The 19,761-nt window shown below is 36.0% G+C and overlaps 2 protein-coding genes across 2 annotated transcripts; both read right to left on the reverse strand.

The window, feature by feature from the left end:
- Window positions 1–565: 565 nt before the first annotated feature.
- Window positions 566–1,629, reverse strand: LOC114651017 (olfactory receptor 52H1-like). Its single transcript, XM_028800971.2, has one exon. The coding sequence runs from the start codon at window positions 1,612–1,614 to the stop codon at window positions 679–681; it is 936 nt and encodes a 311-aa protein (XP_028656804.1). The 5' UTR covers window positions 1,615–1,629; the 3' UTR covers window positions 566–678.
- A 16,981-nt stretch (window positions 1,630–18,610) lies between these two features.
- On the reverse strand, window positions 18,611–19,444 carry LOC114651018 (olfactory receptor 52H1-like). The gene has a single exon (XM_028800972.1). The coding sequence runs from the start codon at window positions 19,442–19,444 to the stop codon at window positions 18,611–18,613; it is 834 nt and encodes a 277-aa protein (XP_028656805.1).
- Window positions 19,445–19,761: the final 317 nt, after the last annotated feature.

The following is a 19,761-nucleotide window of genomic DNA, read 5'->3' on the forward strand; positions in this document are numbered from 1 at the left end:
TGTCTCCTTTCAAGTTTCAAACAGTTTCAGACAAAATAAACATTATGTATTACTCTATTTATTTAATTTTTACTTAAATTTTTACTGATGTTTAAATTAAATGAAATCTGTGGAACCTGAAGAAAACGTTCTGCCTTAAATGAAACCAGACAAAGATTCACCAGTTAAGAACCATTTATGGTGTGTTTTTGGAAATGTTTCTAGCTTTCTGTTTTAATTGTGCATTAAAACGCCACTTTTCTTTTAATCAGTAATAGATCAAACTTATTTTATTTGCTACAAATACTGTGATCTAATGTGACAACATATGTGAGACATTTTTCTTAAATTAAGTTTGAGTTAAAAATGGTTAAAAGTAGGAAAGGCAATAACATGTAATTTTATTTTTTTCTTAACATCCAAAACATTTTCATACATAATACTGGATGTAGTTCATTTCAGCAACTGTCCAATACAGTTGGGAAAATCCTGTAAGCCTGAAAATATCTATCTATAATAATAATAAAGTCTGGATGTTGAAATCAAACGTTTCATTGTATCTCTATAAACGAGAGCTGGATGAACCTCACTTAAAAAAATACACTGATAGAACTTAATTTTAATAAAGGCTCTACTAAAAGGAGGACTCGGCTAAAATTTTTAAATTCATGCATGTGCTGGGTCGATTTTCTTTCGTATCTAACTAGACGTTATTTTCTTTTTAAAATGTTTCAGAACAGTATTTCGAATTTCCTTTGTGTTTATTCCATAAATCAGGGGATTCAGACAAGGCGGAACGGTAATCATCACTGTCCCAAATATCTTTGTTAAAGTAGGATTGATATTTGGAAAACGCAAAGCCATTATTGAGAATAAAAGGGTGGTTTCAAATATGACATAAACAGTTAAATGTGATGCGCAGGTCTGAAGAGCTTTACTTTTAGCGTTGGCTTGCGCTTTAAAAAAACAGGCTATTAGAATTTTAGTGTAAGTGAAAACAATTGCCGACATGGACAAAGTTGATGGGAAATACGTTATAAATAATCCATAAATATTATTTGCCGTATAATCTCCGCAAGCCAATACAAACAATGCTCCATTGAAACAATACGCGTGTACAACTAATGATTTACATTTTTTAAGGCTAATCGTAGTTGACAAAAGAATTACGACCATAATAAAGGCGCCTCCCCAGGCAATCGAGCAGAGTTTCACTACCATCCGTGGGGTCATGATTGTATTGTAGCGGAGAGGATTACAAATCGCCACATATCTGTCTAACGCCATTGCTGCCAGTACCAGCTGTCCCGCGAGGTAGTACATGTGAATGAAGAAAGCTTGTATAATACATGCTGCAAAAGAGATAACCTTTACATCCACAAAAAAGTCTGCCATTAGTCTTGGCATTACAGCGGTGCTGCCGAATAAGTCACACATAATTAGGTTACATAACATTACGTACATTGGTCCATGCAAATGCGTATGAAAAAATATTGTTAGAAAAAGTGTTGTATTCACAAAAATAATGATTATATACCCAAAAAAGACTAATAAAAACAGGGGCACCCTGGCTTCTGGTGAAAAGAGGAAACCTTCCAAAATGAAATCTGACGTGTTTCCAACAACGTTGTACATCTTCAGTGAGGTCGAGTTTTATTCTGAAAAAAAAAACGCTATATTAAAATAACTTTCACCTGTTAGAGTAGTGTTTCCCAGGATTTTTCTGGGGTGGCACAATTTGTATGAGCAAAAATATCCTAAGGCATACCACTGTTATAACCATAAACACAATACATCTGACTATACCAGAGAAACCGGTAAAAAGCAGCTCCGAGATCAGCATTCGCAGACATAGCACTTAGTGAACATTGTGGCGGCATTTCCCAGCTGTTTTGTCTGTTTGCCCACCCCTCTCTGCCTAAGAGGCAACTCATATGCCCACTCTCTACCGACCATGTGAAAGTCGCACACACCCGATGGACTCCAACAGCCTGTAGACGTGAGCTAATTATGCAACATAGCGATCGTGGAGCTGCTTTTATGCCAGCTTCTTCATGTAATCCTGTTGTCCTCAGACAGGTCGAGATGCACCTGAGCATGTTACTCTCAGGTTCAGACCCATGTGCGCTACACTACAAGGCACACCATAGTAAGCTCTCACAGCGCACCACGGTGTAGCGGTACATTGGTTGAAAAACATTGTGCTAAAGACTAATGGGGGCTGGTTAATTGAGACGCAACCATGAACCGGAAACCACTTAATGTCACTGCATAATCGCTGTCAAGACTCTGAAGACACATTTTACGTGTGTATTGGGCTGTTTTACGGTTTATGGCGCAACACCTTTCTTTTTTTTATAGCAGCGGCTTTAAAAGCAGCAATGCATGACTATAAAATAAGTTGTTTAGGACGTAACATTCACTGTTTGCTCCTCTTCATTTTCCATGGTATTTCCCACTTTTTACACTTAAAATGTGTCGTGTTTCAGAATTTTATAATATTATTATGTACTCATTCTTAATTGCGCATTTCCTTGCAGAATGTGAAAACGCATGCATTTTCTTTATTAAATACGTATGACGCCAAAGTCCTGCAAAATTATTACTCTGTTTATACAGAAAGTGATGAAGTGAACGCATTGTAACATAATATAGAATTATTTCGTTAAATGAGGGTAGGTTTCATGATCGAACTTTGCGACCGTCTCAGTTTTGTTAAGTTGACGCTTTCTCATTAAAAAGATTAAATCAGGGGGGAAAAGTTAATTGCAATGCTATAGTTGAAATGAGACACAGAGAGACTGTTACTGGTAGTTGGCATCGCTGATAAGAACCAACCTGGTCAAAGAGCCATCCCGTGGCATATAGACCAGCCAATGAACAAAACTTTCATGTACGGCATTTAGAACGTGCGAGGAAAACTGTAAAATCTGAAGGCGTAAATAATCACTTTGAAGTGAGAAGAACAAGTGAACTTCATGCAGACGTTATCTTTCTTTCATATTTAACATGTTAAATCTATAAACCACAATGTTAAAGAGATGAAAAGAAATGAAATATAAATATATTAACTAAAATGTTACTTTTATTGTATTTATTCATTATGCTGAATTCCTATGAATATTTTATATTTTCAGATGCTTATACAAGGTTACATGCGCATTTTTGTGCTTTTGTATTTGTCAATATTCACCTGCACTCTATAAAGAAAAAGAAAATTTTACCTTCATCCAAGGCCAAACGATTGCTCAGTTTCAATACCGATTAAACTGAAATTTCGGAAAAATACTTCTGATATTTAAATATTATGTCTGATTAAAATAATACTGCATCTGAAGTGTTAGAATATAAAGGATAAAGCGGAACCCGTCTAATTACTTTTTCAACCTCTCTAGAGAAAAAAGTTGTTAACAGAAATATTATCTGCATGGGAGCAGACGGATCACGTTGAGACGTCAGTTTAAATTGTTTACATTCCAGATGAGTATTTTGAGTAGAGTTTTTTTTTTTTTTTTTTTTTTTTTTAAGGATCTTAGGAATTATCTTAATTAGACTATACCATACCATCTCCTAAGCCCGCTGAGGCAGCAGGAGAGAGCCTATCCCAGCAACCACACAGGAACAAACCCCGGTGAGGGCACCAGTCACACGCACACTGGGGCCAATTTAGCGTTGTAAACTTGATCATTTGTCCTTAAAAATCAAACAATCGTCACAACTCTAGGGGTTAATAGATTTCAAAACACATATTAACCCTATTATTCTATGCTGAAAATTTGGCGCATTTGATTTTAACAAATTGGATTTCTAAATGCAGGACTGCTTAAGAAAATATAAATGTGCTTCAATTCAAAATGCTTTTTACATTCTTATCCACGGCACGGTTGTGTGGAAAGCTGGCGCGTATTCCACCAAGCATCAGCTGCAAAGTTAGAACAATCCCTTAATATAGATAATTTAACCTCATCTACATTGCAGAATGCCCTATGCGGTCTTAGTACCCCTTGAGGTTCATTTTATCCAGCATCCCACTGCTTCAGTTTTTATATTTTTTATGTTCTTATATTATGGCTATCTGATCATAGTATCAGAATCTGACCGTAATAAATAGCAGATATTTTAAAACTTCATTTAATTAATAGCACTTCAAGTAATGATTTTTTTGTTGTCTATTTCTCCATTTGTTTAATTTTTATTTGATTGCTTGTTTGCATTATTTAGAATGTCTAGAAAACAGAATTTTCTCTAAAGCAAGAAAAACACAATAAAACAAAAACTTCATTATAATACTAAAAAATGCAACATCTTCTTTGTGAAACTGGTAAGTGCAGTAAATCTTACTATTTAGCACTTAAGATGGTGCAGATTCAGCACACCTAGTTCAAATCTAGAACCTGATCATTGTTTATGTGGAGTTCATATGTAAGCGCTTTGAGTAGGATAGAAAAGTGCTAAATAAGTGTAATTAATTATACCAACATTTTCTAACCCTGCTTTTTTTTTTAACAACATGCACTGCAACTGATTAGTTCTTGGGTCTCTTTAGCTTCAAGCATTTAAAATTCTAAGTTTTAAAAGTCTATATAAAAGCCAAACCACAAAAGTTCAGAAATTCACAAAATCCGGCATATGTATTTTAGACTTTAAAAGAAATAATCCAAAGAGAGTTTTGAGCTTTATTTTCAAACACAATAGTGATATTGAATCTTGCAAGTATTTTGGTAAATTCACACTTTTTTTGTGAAAGTTATACACAGGCCTCATTATATTTTTTGACCATAGTGTTGACCTCGTTTAAATTTTATTCATAGCTTGCCATAAATGAACATTCTAGAGAATAAAGTTTTCAAACCCCTTATTAAACACATTATAATCCATCCATTATCCAACCCGCTATATCCTAACTACAGGGTCACGGGGATCTGCTGGAGCCAATCCCAGCCAACACATGGCACAAGGCAGGAAACGAACCCCGGGCAGGGCGCCAGCCCACCGCAGACACATTATAATATTTCCTAGAATCTTGTCAGAAAACATTCCACATTGGCACTTATAGGGTTATTGAACTGAGCTCATTTTGTATACTTTGCCTAAATAGTTTTACTGTTAGAGTTACTCTGAGATAATTTCATTCTCAATGTGGTATTTACAATTTCACAACCTTTCTTGTAATTTCTGAAGCATTCTAGATAGATAGATAGATAGGATTTGTATATGTGAATGCTAACACAGTAGGGTACGTAAATAGAGCAGAAACTGTGAGAAGCCAAAAAGATTTTTTTGTTTTGTTTTTCCCCCAAAGTAAGCATATTAAGCTTTTTCACAAAATGTGCTATATTCTGTCTGCTTTTTTTTTTTTTTTACTACAGACTTTCCACAAACAAAAACATCAGGACATTTCAGACAACCTCTTAAGGCCATAATATGAATTAATAGTACAATAACAAAAGAAACAATCTACTGATTAATTCCAAATCAGTACATCAAGGATGCCATCCCTGCTGGATTTGACAACCATCAGTTTGCCTACAGGAGGAACAGATCTACAGAGGATGCCGTCTCAATAGCACTTCACACAGCCCTGACTCATCTGCAGTGCCCTAACACTTATGTTAGGATGCTATTCGTCGATTTTTAGTTAAGCATTCAACACCGTAATCCCAGACAAGCTGGTACAAAAGCTTCATAATCTGGGCTGTCCACATCATTGTGTCTCTGGATCAGGGACTTTCTCATCAACAGGCCTCTGGTGGTTAGAACTGGAGATCATACATCAGCCACACTGGTTCTGAACACAGGCATGCCACAGGGTTGTGTGCTCAACCCAGCACTTTTCACGTTATTCACGCACGATTGCTCTGCCATCCATGCCACAAATATGGTTGTGAAGTCTGCGGATGATACGACCATGGTGGGTCTTTTATCAGACAATGATGAGACTCACTACAGAGAGGAGATACAACACCTAGCACTATGGTGCTCAGCCAACAACTTCATCTTGAACACCAGCAAGACCAAAGAAGTTATTGTGGACTATAGGAGGTCCAGAAGAACAGAACATGCTCCTATATTCATACATGAGGAGGCTGTAATGTGTGTGGACAATATCGAGTTCTTGTGTATCCACATCACATCGGATCTGACTTGGTCTTTGAACACATCTCACCTGGTAAAGAAGGCCCAACAAAGACTCTTCTTCCTCAGGAAGATGAGACATGCTGGATTCTCCTCTCAGCTGCTCACAAACTTCTATAGATCCGCTATAGAAAGCATTCTCTGTCACAGTATAACAAGTGTGACAGCTACACAGCACAGGACAGGAAGGACTTGGCACGGGTGGTGAGAACAGCACAGGGGATCGTGGGAAGTCCTCTCCTAGACCTGGACTCTGTATATACTGGAAGGGTGCAGAAGAGGGCCAAATGTATGGCTGCGGATCTCACCCATCCGGGAAATGGACTGTTTGTACCACTTCCTTCGGGAAAGTGGTACAGAAACATTAACACATGTACCAGCAGACTGAAAGACAGCTTTTTCCCCCAGAGATGTGAAGTCCATCTGCCCCTGCTGATACACACACATACATCTACATCTACCCCTAACCTGTCCCCCTGTAGACATGCACATGCATTTTCCCTCGTAATCAAACACACACACTCGTATTCCTCCCCTGAAGACCCACGCACACAGATCACTGGTCTCTGTAGGTGTACTACTTTAGGAAAAGTTTGGACTTGATGATATCTTATTGCTGCTGTCTTTTGTATTTATTATGTTATTATTTATTGTGTATTTTAAGTATTTTGCCTTGAAGCCGAGTCCTACCAACAAAAATTTTGGTAAGTGTATGCATAATGACAATAAAGAAATCTATCTATCTATCTATCTATCTATCTATCTATCTATCTATCTATCTATCTATCTATCTATCTATCTATCTATCTATCTATCTATGGCTATACTTCAATAGACAAGCCATGAACCAAGATGATATGTCTGGTAGAGAAAAAAAAAAACACTTATTGCATATTGAAAGTGCTTTGGTTGTACTGTATAATTTTTGGCATTTATTTACCATAAAGGTTACTGTCTAATGCCTCCAATGGAAAAAATACATATGAAGCAATGCTTGTTTTTTGGAAACCTTCATGGTATTTATTTTATTATTATTATTACTGGAAATTAGTTTTTAATACTAATAACACTTGAAGCTGCTCTGAGAATCCAATGGTTTTAACTTAGTAATTCATCCATCCATCCATTTTCCAACCCGTTGAATCCGAACACAGGGTCACGGGGGTCTGCTGGAGCCAATCCCAGCCAACACAGGGCACAAGGCCGCAGGACACACACAAACACACCCACACACCAAGCATTACATCTTTTTTTTTTTGGAAAAAGGTTTAAAGAGAAAATGACAAGTGATGAGAAAAGTGACTTGTGTCTCACAGTGAATGACAAATAATGTCACTGGTTTTCTTTCGGTCTTATTCAGAGTATTTTTTTATGCAGTAGTGTACTGGGGAAATAACATTAGACTGTAATGACTTATCTCTCCACCGAGGTAGCATTGTCGCCTCTGTGCTGAATGGTACTAAACACTGTAGCAGATGTTTTAAGACTGTGATGCTATGTGGAATATAGTGTGCCAATATACTGTGCTGATGGCTGACAAAACTAACTTCATCTTCAATTCTAATCACTTTAGACTTAGTAGATACGTACACTTTGTTAATTTACTTATTGAAAATTCTTGGTTTATGTGAATAGAATTGAAATGGAATGGAAAAGAACCCTAAATAAGAAGTTTGGTTAATTACTTTATTTTCATTGCTGATCAGTTAAGTGGACATCATACATACAGATAAAAGCAAATACACATATCTTTAATTGAAGCAGCTCTCAATTATGTAAAACACATGGGCTAAACATGAGTGTACAGAAATAATGTAATTTTCAACAAACTAAGGCATTGATCTGCTGAATCAATTTGTTTCTAAAGACATTGGGCTGGTTTCTTAAAAACCTTATAACAGTGAGAAATGATTTCCACTGGTGATAACAGCTTGTGAGACAGTCTCTGGTTTACTCAAAAAAGGGACGCACATGGTTGTGCATCAGAATTGTTATATCATCTCACCATCTCTGGAGGTAGTAAGGCGTTTCCAAACAGCTGAATTTACACAGTTCCCATCGTGTTGGCAGACGGACACTGGCCATAGTAGTACAGGCCACATTCTCAAGACACTGAAATATTCTTTAACAGAGACAAAGACAAAGAAGAGAAGCAAACAAAAGATGAAGTGCTGAAAAATGTATTTAGAGAGTAAACAAGAAGGAAAAGTTTTGTTTTAAACAGAGGACATTTGGACTCCAAATTTCCATTCAATGGCAACAAAGAAGGCATTGTGCCCAGACCTCAGAAATACAAGTCCAAATTACCTTAACCTGCCTTGACAGCATTTCTTTTTAAAATAATATGGACAATGTATTTGGAAAGACAACATCCTCAGTAAGCAACTTAAAAACCAAGGTGTGCAGTGCTTTTACAGCCATTTTACCATAATATAGAATTATATTTTAAACTGTTAATTTCAAAATTTCTTTTTAGTTGTTACAGATTTGTCATTTTACTATTGGAGGGTTTTGTAGTAGTTTTGAGGTTTACTTCAGCACTGGATCTTTCTGTTTTGTCCTTGGTTGTGTGAGTGATTCAAGTGAATAGATGAGATGGAAATTAAAAGAGAAAGCTTTTTGGGAGAGTTGAACGGTGGATGTGTATCTGCTGTAATAACATTTTGGGAGGACTTTCCGCTCAGATCTGTTTTCTGTGCCTGGATATAGCATCAAACAAGTACACCTTTTTACAATAGAATGCAACATTTCACTCAAACAGTATGGTTTCCATATACAGTAGAGTTATTGATAGAACACATTTTAGTATTAAATGCACAGCGACAATGAGCATCAAAACAATGCTTGTATAGGAATCATCTGTGACAACAAGCTTATTTTAAGGAACATTGTCAGGGAGTGGCCAGAAGCTAGATGCATCAGAGATGCATATCAGTCAGGTAGTACCCTAGTATTCTGTAAAAATAAGTGTTGACTCCACTGTAGCCTATCCATTTTTTTATTTGACCTTATACCAAATATTCAGTCTGGCAAAAGGATTAACTTGTTATTTTTACCCACTGCTTCTGTCTCACTGAATACTTAAACATTAGTAAGCTATCCCAGGACTTTTCCATCTCTGTCGATAATAAAGACATTGCACATTGCCTGTTCTGTTGCCTTTGTAATATCTTCTTTCTCCCGCACTGTTTTTTATTTATACATGTTTAGTAATGCGGCAACTGCAAAAAATGTAATAACTGCAGGTTTATTTTTTGGTTCAGAGTTGCATATGGAGATGGGTTTTAGTTTTATTGGTCATTGTATGTGTACTTTTATCATTATAATATTTTTCTATATTGATATTTTGAATGCCTTAATTATTTTATAATTTCACACAGGATGCCTATTTTAAAATGCTACTTTCATCAAAACTTAGATGACCACACCTCTTTTCAGTTCACCTGTATGAAAATATCACTTCTCGCTGATCTTCTTGCGAACCTTTGAGAAACAGACAAAAGAGCTTTGTGAGAAACTGTTGAGAACAGTACAAGTGACACTCTTACCATTTGTTGTCAAGAAACCAGCACATTTTCTTAACAATAACTTAAGTAAAACTGAAATAAAGATGTATTTTGATTGATAGAAAATAGCATAGTATTGATGCTGAGTATTTTGTCTATATTGCTATTTACAATAAAAGCTAGAAGAAGTCATATCATTTTCTCACATATCAGGTTTTGGCTTGGAGCCTGTATACTCTAGTTCTTACTCTCTCAGACATAATCAGATATATTTTGGTGAGTGATCTACATTTGAGAGATCTACATGCCATTTTCACAACTTAATATGTTAGTACAAGCTTCACACCAAGAAAACAGTGAGATGAGTTATATATGAGCTACACCAGGATAAAAATTAGGTACATCCTTTTTTAATAGATTTCAATGGGCATGTTGGTGAAGGGAACAGTAGAGATGAGGAGGTGATGGGTAGGTATGGTGTCAAGGAGAGGAATGAAGAAGGTCAGAGGATAGTGGATTTTGCCAAAAGGATGGACATGGCTTTGGTCAATACGTATTTTAAGAAGAGGGAGGAACATAGGGTTACGCACAAGAGTGGAGGAAGATGTACACAGGTAGATTACATCCTATGCAGAAGAGTTGATCTAGAGAGAAGAGGAATGAAGGTCAGTAGGAACAAGACAGAATACAAGTGTGTAAATGAGAGGGAGGTCAGTGGAATGGTGAGGATGCAGTGAGTAGAGTTGGTGAAGGTGAATGAGTTTAAATACTTGGAATCAACAGTACAGAGTAATGGGGATTGTGGAAGAGAGGTGAAAAAGAGAGTGCAGGCAGGGTGGAATGGGTGGAGAAGAGTGTCTGGAGTGATTTGTGACAGATGGTATCAGCAAGAGTGAAAGGGAAGGTCTACAGGACGGTAATGAGACCAGCTATGTTATATGGGTTGGAGACGGTGGCACTGACCAGAAAGCAGGAGACAGAGCTGGAGGTAGCAGAGTTAAACATGCTAAGATTTGCACTGGGTGTGACAAGGATGGATAGGATTAGAATTTAGTACATTAGAGGGTCAGCTCAAGTTGGATGGTTGGGAGACAAAGTCAGAGAGGTGAGATTGTGTTGGCTTGGATATTTGCAGAGGAGAGATGCTGGGTATATTGGGAGAAGGATGCTAAGGATAGAGCTGCCAGGGAAGAGGAAAAGAGGAAGGCCTAAGCGAAGGTTGTGGATGTGGTGAGAGAGGACATGCAGGTGATGGGTAACAGAGCAAAATGCAGAGGACAGAAAGATATGGAAGAAGATGATCCACTGTGGCAACCCCTAATGGGAGCAGCCAGAAGAAGAAGAGAGTTACCTAAACACCTCATCCCAGAAGGCCTAAGTAAAATGTAGGCACCACATTATACCTTATGAAACTATCTCCCCTGAATTCTTGCAATGCCTATATTGTTTTCTCTGGGTGCCAGACTAAAGCATAGTATAGTAAAACAATCTAAAGCAATTTGCAAAACAGGCAATATCTACACTAAAAGTACAAAACTCGACAGCTCATCTTCAATACCCATTGCAGCACAGTTCTCGTCCATAAAGGCTCTTTAGACTCCAGCAATGGGAAACTATGTTTAATTTAATTAAAATTAACAATAGGAGCACATCACAGATATATACAGTATATATATATAGATATAGATAGATACATATATATAGATAGATAGATCTCTTTCTTGACACAATAGTTGCTATGCTAAAGGTTCTTTATATGACGAAGGCTTTTATAAGGTATCATGATTACACAAATGCTCCATTAACAAATACCTGATAAACACGCAGGAATCACAGAGAAGCATCCCAAATATTGAATATTAACACAGTCTGAATCTTAGTTATATACTAGGGTATTGGTACTTGCTCAAGGACAACAGCTGTGCCCTGAAAAAGTTCTGTCTAAAGCAGTGTTTCCCAACCTCAGTCCTGTGGCCCACTGTTGCTGCAGGTTTTTGTTCCAACCAGATTCTGTTTTTAATTGGACTCCTGGGATAATCAAGTGATGTGTTATTTCCCAAGTTCTGTGTTTTGGGAACAATATAGAAACTGGATAACTAAGTTTGGTAAAACAAATTTTATGTATATTAAAATGTACCAAGCAGTTATATGAGAATAATGTATTTTTTTTTCTTTTTAACAATATTTTCATCTTGATTTTCATTCTACTTTTCTAGGTGTTCCAATTGTTTAATTAATCCATTATTTACTAATTAGTGGGTCTGATGCTAAAGTAGTTGCAGCCTTTGATTATTCAGTGTTGTTTGCCCGGGTGTCTGCTCTGCTCATTTTTAATTGTCATTAATAAGATACAACGATGGGGGAAAAACTGCACAGAAAAAGGGCAAAATATAATGAAATCAACAAAAGAGAGTTAAGTATTTAAATCTAGAGCAAAAGCAGAAATATTTCTAAATGTCTTATAAATGTAAAAATCATACTGCTCTCCTTTTCTGATTGTAGAATAAAAGAAAAATAATAGCAACTAATTAAATGAGCTCAGTGTTATCAGGTGTTGTCATTGATGAGGAATCTGATTGGAACAAAAACCTGCAGCCACAGTGGGCCCCCAGGACCGAGGTTGGGAAACACTTGTCTAAAAAGATTCAAGGACAATGTGAACTTACTGTAAAATAGGTTTCTCTAACAGTGTTAAAGGATATCAGTCAGACATTCATACTGCATCAGCTATTTAAGACTTTTATCACTTTAAGGACAAATTTATTTCTAAATTATGCTCTCATTGGTGCTACAGGACAATTTCTCCATTCATACAGTTGTGAACAGTTTATGAATCTTTAATCATCTCACACTTCTTATTTCAAATGCATTTGGTATCTTTCTTCATAATTGAAGCTTAACACTATGTACAATTTTTTATATTATCATAATCACTTTTCTAATTGTGCTATTTTATTGCTAGTTAATGCCACCAATGAGGAGGTTTAAGTGTATCCTGTTGTTCCTGCCACACTTCCCCAGCTTTCCCAGAACTTGAAGTTGCCATTACCCTTTTTCTTGTATGACCTCAGTGTTCTGGGCTGGATGAAAGTTACTGGATGTCTGTAATAAAAAGATTATGTAGCAAAGCCAAATAGACTTTTCACTGTTATTTCTACAATTAGTTATTTTGTATTAGTTTGATTCAGGCCCAGGATATTGCCTTTTAAAATGGAGTTAGTGTGGTTGTGGATGAGGGTGAAGTGATAGACTAAGTCAGACTGGAGTTAATGATCTTCTTCAAGTCTGCAATATCTGAGCTGTGAAAAAAGTAGACAGACATACTGTATGACCTCCCTGGTTTCTCTTGACATTACCCTCCTAATTTTAGCTCCTGTAGACAAAGCAGAAAAAAAACATACCCTTTACAAGTCTTTGGGAACTTGTCTTACAGCCATGTTGCCTTATTTCAATGTATTTTCTTGACATAATTTCACTGAAAGGGAGCATGCAGAATGAGAATAATAAAGGGGCTAGAACTAATCCTTCATTCACACCAAGCACACCATACATAATATTAAACATTTCTGATCTAAAGTCACTAGGACATATAAAGTATTTGAAATATAGAATAAAGTATTCTATATAAAATATTAAATTCTATATAAAATATAAAATATTAGAAGACTTAAACCAGCCTAAAGCACTACCAAAAATCCCAACTAACCATCCACAGTGGTTAATGAGAATGTCATGATCTGATGTATCAAATGCAGTGTTCAACTCTTAAAGAACAAATATTGATATGTCATTTGCATCAGGATTAGCCCAAAGTAATTTCCTACTTTAACCAACAGGGTTTTAGTGCTTTGATTAGATCTAAAACATGACTGGTATAAATTTCAAGAATAGAATATTTATTTTAATGATAGATTGCTGAAAGACACTGAAGATTCAGAAAAAAACATAGGTTTGAATTAGTCTAAATTATTTAAAACAAAACGGTCAAGGGCATTTTTCTTAAGCAGAAGTTTGTTTGCTGCTATTTTTAAAGAAGATGGAAAATTGCCATAAACTATTCAGCTATTTCTTTCTGTGTAGTATACTTCCATGTACCACTCAGAAACAACTTGGAAATGTTTGTGAAAACTGGATTGAGGATGCAGGTACATGGTTTTATTAATTATTCTAATTAAAGTAAATTAAAATAATTTCAAATTCATGCAGTTATGCTGCAAAATTTTGTGGTGAATAGGAGGAGTCTCAAGTAACCCTTCAGGTGCGTTTTTTTTTTTTTTTTTTTTTTTTTTTTTTTTTGTGAAAAACAAATACTGTTAAACCCTCTTAAATGACCATTCACATTTTGTTCATATACTAAATGGTTGTGGCAGGATTTAATAGATGGCTAATAGCTGTGAGAAATACTCTTGGATTTTCTGTACTAGCTGTATTGCTCATACTTTTTGAGAAATCATCTAATTGTATTCTGACATATATATAGATTATAACCATTCTCTACATGTATGTCCTCCGGGCGCTCCGGTTTCCTTCCACAGTCCAAAGACATTCAGGTTAGGTGGACTGGTGATTCTAAATTGGCCCTAGTGTGTGCTTGGTGTGTGGGTGTGTTTGTGTGTGTCCTGCGGTGGGTTGGCACCCTGCCCGGGATTGGTTCCTGCCTTGTGCCCTGTGTTGGCTGGGCTTGGCTCCAGCTGACCCCCGTGACCCTGTGTTCGGATTCAGCGGGTTGGAAAATGGATGGATGGATTTACATGTATGTAATGCTTTTCTCACTGCTCAGTGCTCTTCCATGCAGGGCTGATCAGGACACAAACCCATGATCTCCTTAATATGAGACAGCAGCGCTACCACTGTGCTCTGCCCATTTCCACTCAGTTTTGTGATACTCTTTTTTTGGTTTACACTCCGCTTGAATCTTCCTTGGAACGGTGAGAGTAGGTAATTTTTTAGTATATTTTTGAGGTATTAATATGTCAGTTACATTCTTCATTAAATGTTTAAATTTGTTTTATTAGCTTTTTACATTTCCAACTTTAAAGGAAGTCAAATCCCAGAGACCTACCATCACAATGGAATTGCCATACATATTGACTCCACAGAGATGATAACTAGGCATGGGACTTCATCCCTGGATACCTGATTTGTGAAACAGCAACGCTGACTATAGTGTAACCCCCATTTAACCACCATGTGACTGTCGTCCACTGCCTTACCTCAGGGAGTCAGAGTCAGGAGGTATCAGGTGACCCTACATGACTTGTGGGAAGCACTTCTGTGTTGTGTGAGAACCAGGACAGTCTTCCCTTGACAGTGCTCTCTTGTGGCACCTGGAGACCCCAACAGGACTGCACTTCCAGACTCCAGTTCCTATGAACTGCAACTGTCTCCTGGCCTCCCACTTTTGTTCATCCTTCATGTAGGACCTTTCATTTGGTAAGAGGTCCAGTTCTGATGCCTTGCTGTCTTCCATGGCATTCACATTGTACATGATAGAATACCTAAAGACCTTAACACATAGTGGGCTGCAATTTTCTGTTCACATTTCTTTTTTTCTCTTTCACCTAGTTTCAAAAACCTAGCATGACGTGCACTATGCAAGTGAGAAACGTGAAATGGAAATAAAAGCCAGACTGAAGAAAACATTACTTTTAATTGGTTTGTTTGTTTAAAGTACTAAATTGCATAGAAGCACAATATTTGTGACAAATAAAATAGCAAGAGTTCAACTAAGTAACAATTAAAATGTACTATTATTATTATTATTTGTATTACTTTAATAAGTGTGACAACATTTAGTGAAAGAAATACCATACACAAATACAATTTATTGTGAAATATATTTGTAACTGAAAAATACACATCAGTATAAACAAACGTACAATATAAATACAGATGCACAAATTAGATATTAAACATGAAGCATATTAAAGAAATTTAAATGTTTTTTTTTTTCATTAGAAAAATGCTGGCACGGCAAATTTAAGTGACATAATAGACACATGGTCAGTAAGGGTCACAGAAAACCAAAGGAAAGCACACATTTTGGAAAATATGTTATTGCTTTACTAGTGACAGCAGTTACAAAATGTTAAATGCCATTGATCAACATTTGCTGTTTCAGTTTCCATTAATGTAGTCGGTTTTGTGAAGCAGGATTTTATTTAACTGTATAGAGTGCTGCACTGAACTCCAACCTTTTCTAACAAAATCTGTCCAAAGACCAGGATCAGTTCTAGCCAGGATGCTTTACAAAATAAACAATTGAGAGATTTCAGAACTGTAGGGGATTTAAAGCAGAAACTAGATATGGTCTCTAGTGCATGCACTAAATCATGTATTTTGTTAATTTTTCTACATTTTTAAATGCCACTGTTCCTATACCCAACATTCCAAGCATATTTAGTTTATTTTCTTTTGTCCACTTCCTTGTAATATCACAATTTGAATGTGTACCTTTATGTCTATGTGACATTCAGGAAAACGACACAATAAAAACTAAGCAGACTAAAATATATATAAGAAAAAACAATACACATTTTAAGACGGAATGTTAACTTTATGAAAAGCTAATAAATGATGTCCAAGCTTTCATGACAACATTAACATGGTAATAAAACCCACACAAGAGGCTTTACAAGACAGAAAGACAGAGAGAGAGAGAGAGGATGTTTCTCAACACCATCACATTTTAAAGATGATGCAGTAAACATCTCACACATGCAGAGTTAATCATCAATTTCTGCATCTTACTGGGGTAATATACTGTCCCTATGTAAATCTAGGCTTGCAATTAAGAAACATAAATACATTTTCATCTATTGCCATGTTTCATATTATGTTCATTGTCAAAACCTTTTATGCTTTATGTGGCCAAAAGTATGTGGACACCCCTCTAAATCATGACGTTCAAGTGTTTAAGCCTCAGCCATTCTTGACAGGTACATAAAATCAAGCACATTGCCTTGCAATCTCCATTGGTAAACATTGGCAGTAGAATGGTTTTTATTAAAGAGTTCAGTGGCATTAAACGTGGGACAGTCATAGGATGCCACATTTTTCTTAAACCAGTACATGAAATCTTTGGTTAATCTACCTCAGTGAAGTGTAAGTGTTATTATTGTAAAGTGGAAGCCACTAGAAACAACAACAGCTCAGCCACGAAGTGGTGGACCATATAAACTCACAGATCGGGACTGCCGAGTGCTGTAATACATAGGTCGCAAAAGCCATATATCTTCTGTTACATCACTCACAACAAAATTATAAACTGCCTCTGGAGGCAACATCAGGACAAGAACTGTGCAATTTCATGAAATGTGTATAGAAATCCAGACATGTTTTGAAGAATTTGGTGTGAAGGAACCCAAGTCTGCACAGAGTCCTAACATAAACCCTACTGAACGCTTTTGGGATGAATTGGAAAATCTGTTGTGAGTCAAGTCTTCTCATTCAACATCAGTACCACACCTCAGAAATGCTATATTGGTTGAATGGGCACAACTTTCTACATACACACTTCAAAATCTTCTAGAAAGCCTTTTCAGAAGAGTGGAAGCTGTTATGGCTGTAAACTTGGGGGATGGACTTCACATTAAGGAACAGGGTCTAATGTAATCAGTCTAATGTAATCAATTTCACATTCAAAATCTAAGTCAGCAAAATGTAAAAAATGTTGATGCTTGTAATATTTATGTCAGTAGTTACCACCCCTACAATGCAGTATGAATGACTACAAAATAAGATATTATTCTTTACATAACTCAACCTCTGTGATGTCACTTATTGTCTATTGTAGTCTGAGTATCTTCAGAAAATTACCACTCCAATATAACTACAAAATTCCTTCTTAATTAATGCTTAATTTATGTTATATTGTGAGAGTAAATTTACTGCTTAATGCAGGTTTTGTATTGCACTCAATGTAGATATATGGCAATGAGAAACAAGACACCTGGCACTCAGTCTGTCAATTTTCCATTTTGATGACACGTTCATGCAAAATTAAGCACAATCTGTATGTTTCTATTTGTTTACTTTATACTTACAACTTTACAGACTTTCAAATCTACTTAAAAAATATGTGGACCCAACCTGAAATGTTGTCCTAACCTAAACAAATTTCCCCTTGGGATTAATAAAGTATCTCTCTATCTATCTAATAAACATATAGGTGTGAAAGTTTTTTGATTACTTTTAGCTGTGGGTTTAAATTTTGCAATGAACAATATATTTTTTTATCAACAGTACATAAAACTTCCTTTTGTATTTATTGTAAGTGTACTGTAATGTGATATTTAACATGTTTGCTATTTTCCTTGAGTCAAGTTTGAGTTAAAAACATCAAAAGGTAGTAAAGTCAATAAAATGTAGTACATTTCAGCAATTGTGAAATACAGTTCCAGTGGAATAGCTATGCATAATCTTGAAACTAATTGAATGCACTTCCATATTATCCACCAATTGAAAATTATGTTCAAAAAGTACATGGCAAATTAACACAATCGCAAATAACAGCAAGAATTTGTTGCAGTGATAATGAATTCCTTAAGATGCTCATTTACATATTTTTTGCCCGTTGCTTGATTTTGGTACATATTTAAAAAGAGGAACAGAAAATAATATTACAGTACCTTGAAATGCAAGATTATCATATATTTTTAAGATACAAACATCCCAGAAATCTAAGGAATGTGAAGATATCTGTATAATATGTAAATCATTTCCTTTGAAAAGTACACCAGAAACACAACTGTCTATCCATCTAAATGGTTTCAACTAATACCAGTTACTATCAAACGTTTCCCTGTATCTCAAGGCTAAACTACAATTAAATAATTAGCTAGGATGAAAACTTCTTTGTTTTATTAAAGTTAACACCAAAGGTTGAAGAATAATTTATAGTTACAAAACATTTAACCATGTAATTTGTGTTACTAATTTCGAATATCAAGTCAACCACCGTTAAAAAAAATGACTCGTTTTTTTTCCTTCTAACTTAATTCTAGTTTCTTTTTAAAATATTTCAGAATAGTATTTCGAATTTCTTTCGTGTTTATTCCATAAATCAGGGGATTCAGACATGGCGGAACTGTAATCATCACTGTCCCGAAAATCTTTGTTAAAGTAGGATTGATGCTTGGAAACCGCAAAGCCATTATTGAAAATAAAAGACTGGTTGCAAATAGGACATAAACCGTTAAATGCGAAGCACAAGTCTGAAGAGCTTTACTTTTAGCGTTAGCCTGCGATTTGAAAAAACACGTCATTAGAATTTTAGTGTAAGTGAAAGCAATGGCCGAAAAAGACAAAGTAGATGCGAAATATGCAATAAGTAATCCATAAATGTTATTTACTGAATAATCTCCACAAGCCAATACAAACAACGCCGCGTTGAAACAATATGCATGTAGGACTAATGATTTACATTTTGGAAGTCTTATTGTAATTGACAAAAGTGTTACGACAATGATAAAGGCGCCTCCCCAGGCCATCGAACAGAGGTTCACTACCATCCGCGGGGTCATGATTGCAGAGTAACGGAGAGGGTTACAAATCGCCACATATCTGTCTAAGGCCATTGCTGCCAGTACCAGCTGTCCTGCTAGGTTATACATGTGAATGCAGAAAGCTTGTATAATACATGCTACAAAAGAGATCACCTTCACATCCACAAAAAAGTCAGACATCAGTCTCGGCATTACAGCGGAGCTGCCGATTACGTCGCACATTATTAGGTTGCATAACATTACATACATCGGTCCATGCAAATGCGCATGAAAAACTATAACCAGAAAAAGTGTTGTATTCACAAACACAATTATCATATACCCAAAAAAGGTTATCAGAAACAGGGGCACCCTGGCCTCCGGCGAAAAGAAGAAACCTTCCAAAATAAAATCTGATGTGTTTCCAACAACGTTGTACATTTTCAGTGAGGCCGAGTCGAAGTCTGGAATAAAACATAATGTAATATTAAAATCACTTTCACCCACTTAGATTAGTCCATCTATGTAAACTTTTATATAAGCAAGTTTATACATATTTGGGTAGCAGAAGTCTATCCTAAGTATGAATACTGAAAACAACCTTCGAAAGGACGCATTTTATGTTTTTTATTGGGTTGGGTGATAGAACCTTTGCT

The sequence above is a fragment of the Erpetoichthys calabaricus genome, chromosome 4 (genome assembly GCF_900747795.2).
Source record: "Erpetoichthys calabaricus chromosome 4, fErpCal1.3, whole genome shotgun sequence".
NCBI lineage: Eukaryota > Metazoa > Chordata > Cladistia > Polypteriformes > Polypteridae > Erpetoichthys > Erpetoichthys calabaricus.

What these genes read in the sequence shown, in the direction of transcription:
- LOC114651017 (XM_028800971.2), bottom strand. Translation starts at nt 1,614, where the DNA reads ATGTACAACGTTGTTGGAAACACGTCAGATTTCATTTTGGAAGGTTTC.
- LOC114651018 (XM_028800972.1), bottom strand. Translation starts at nt 19,444, where the DNA reads ATGATAATTGTGTTTGTGAATACAACACTTTTTCTGGTTATAGTTTTT.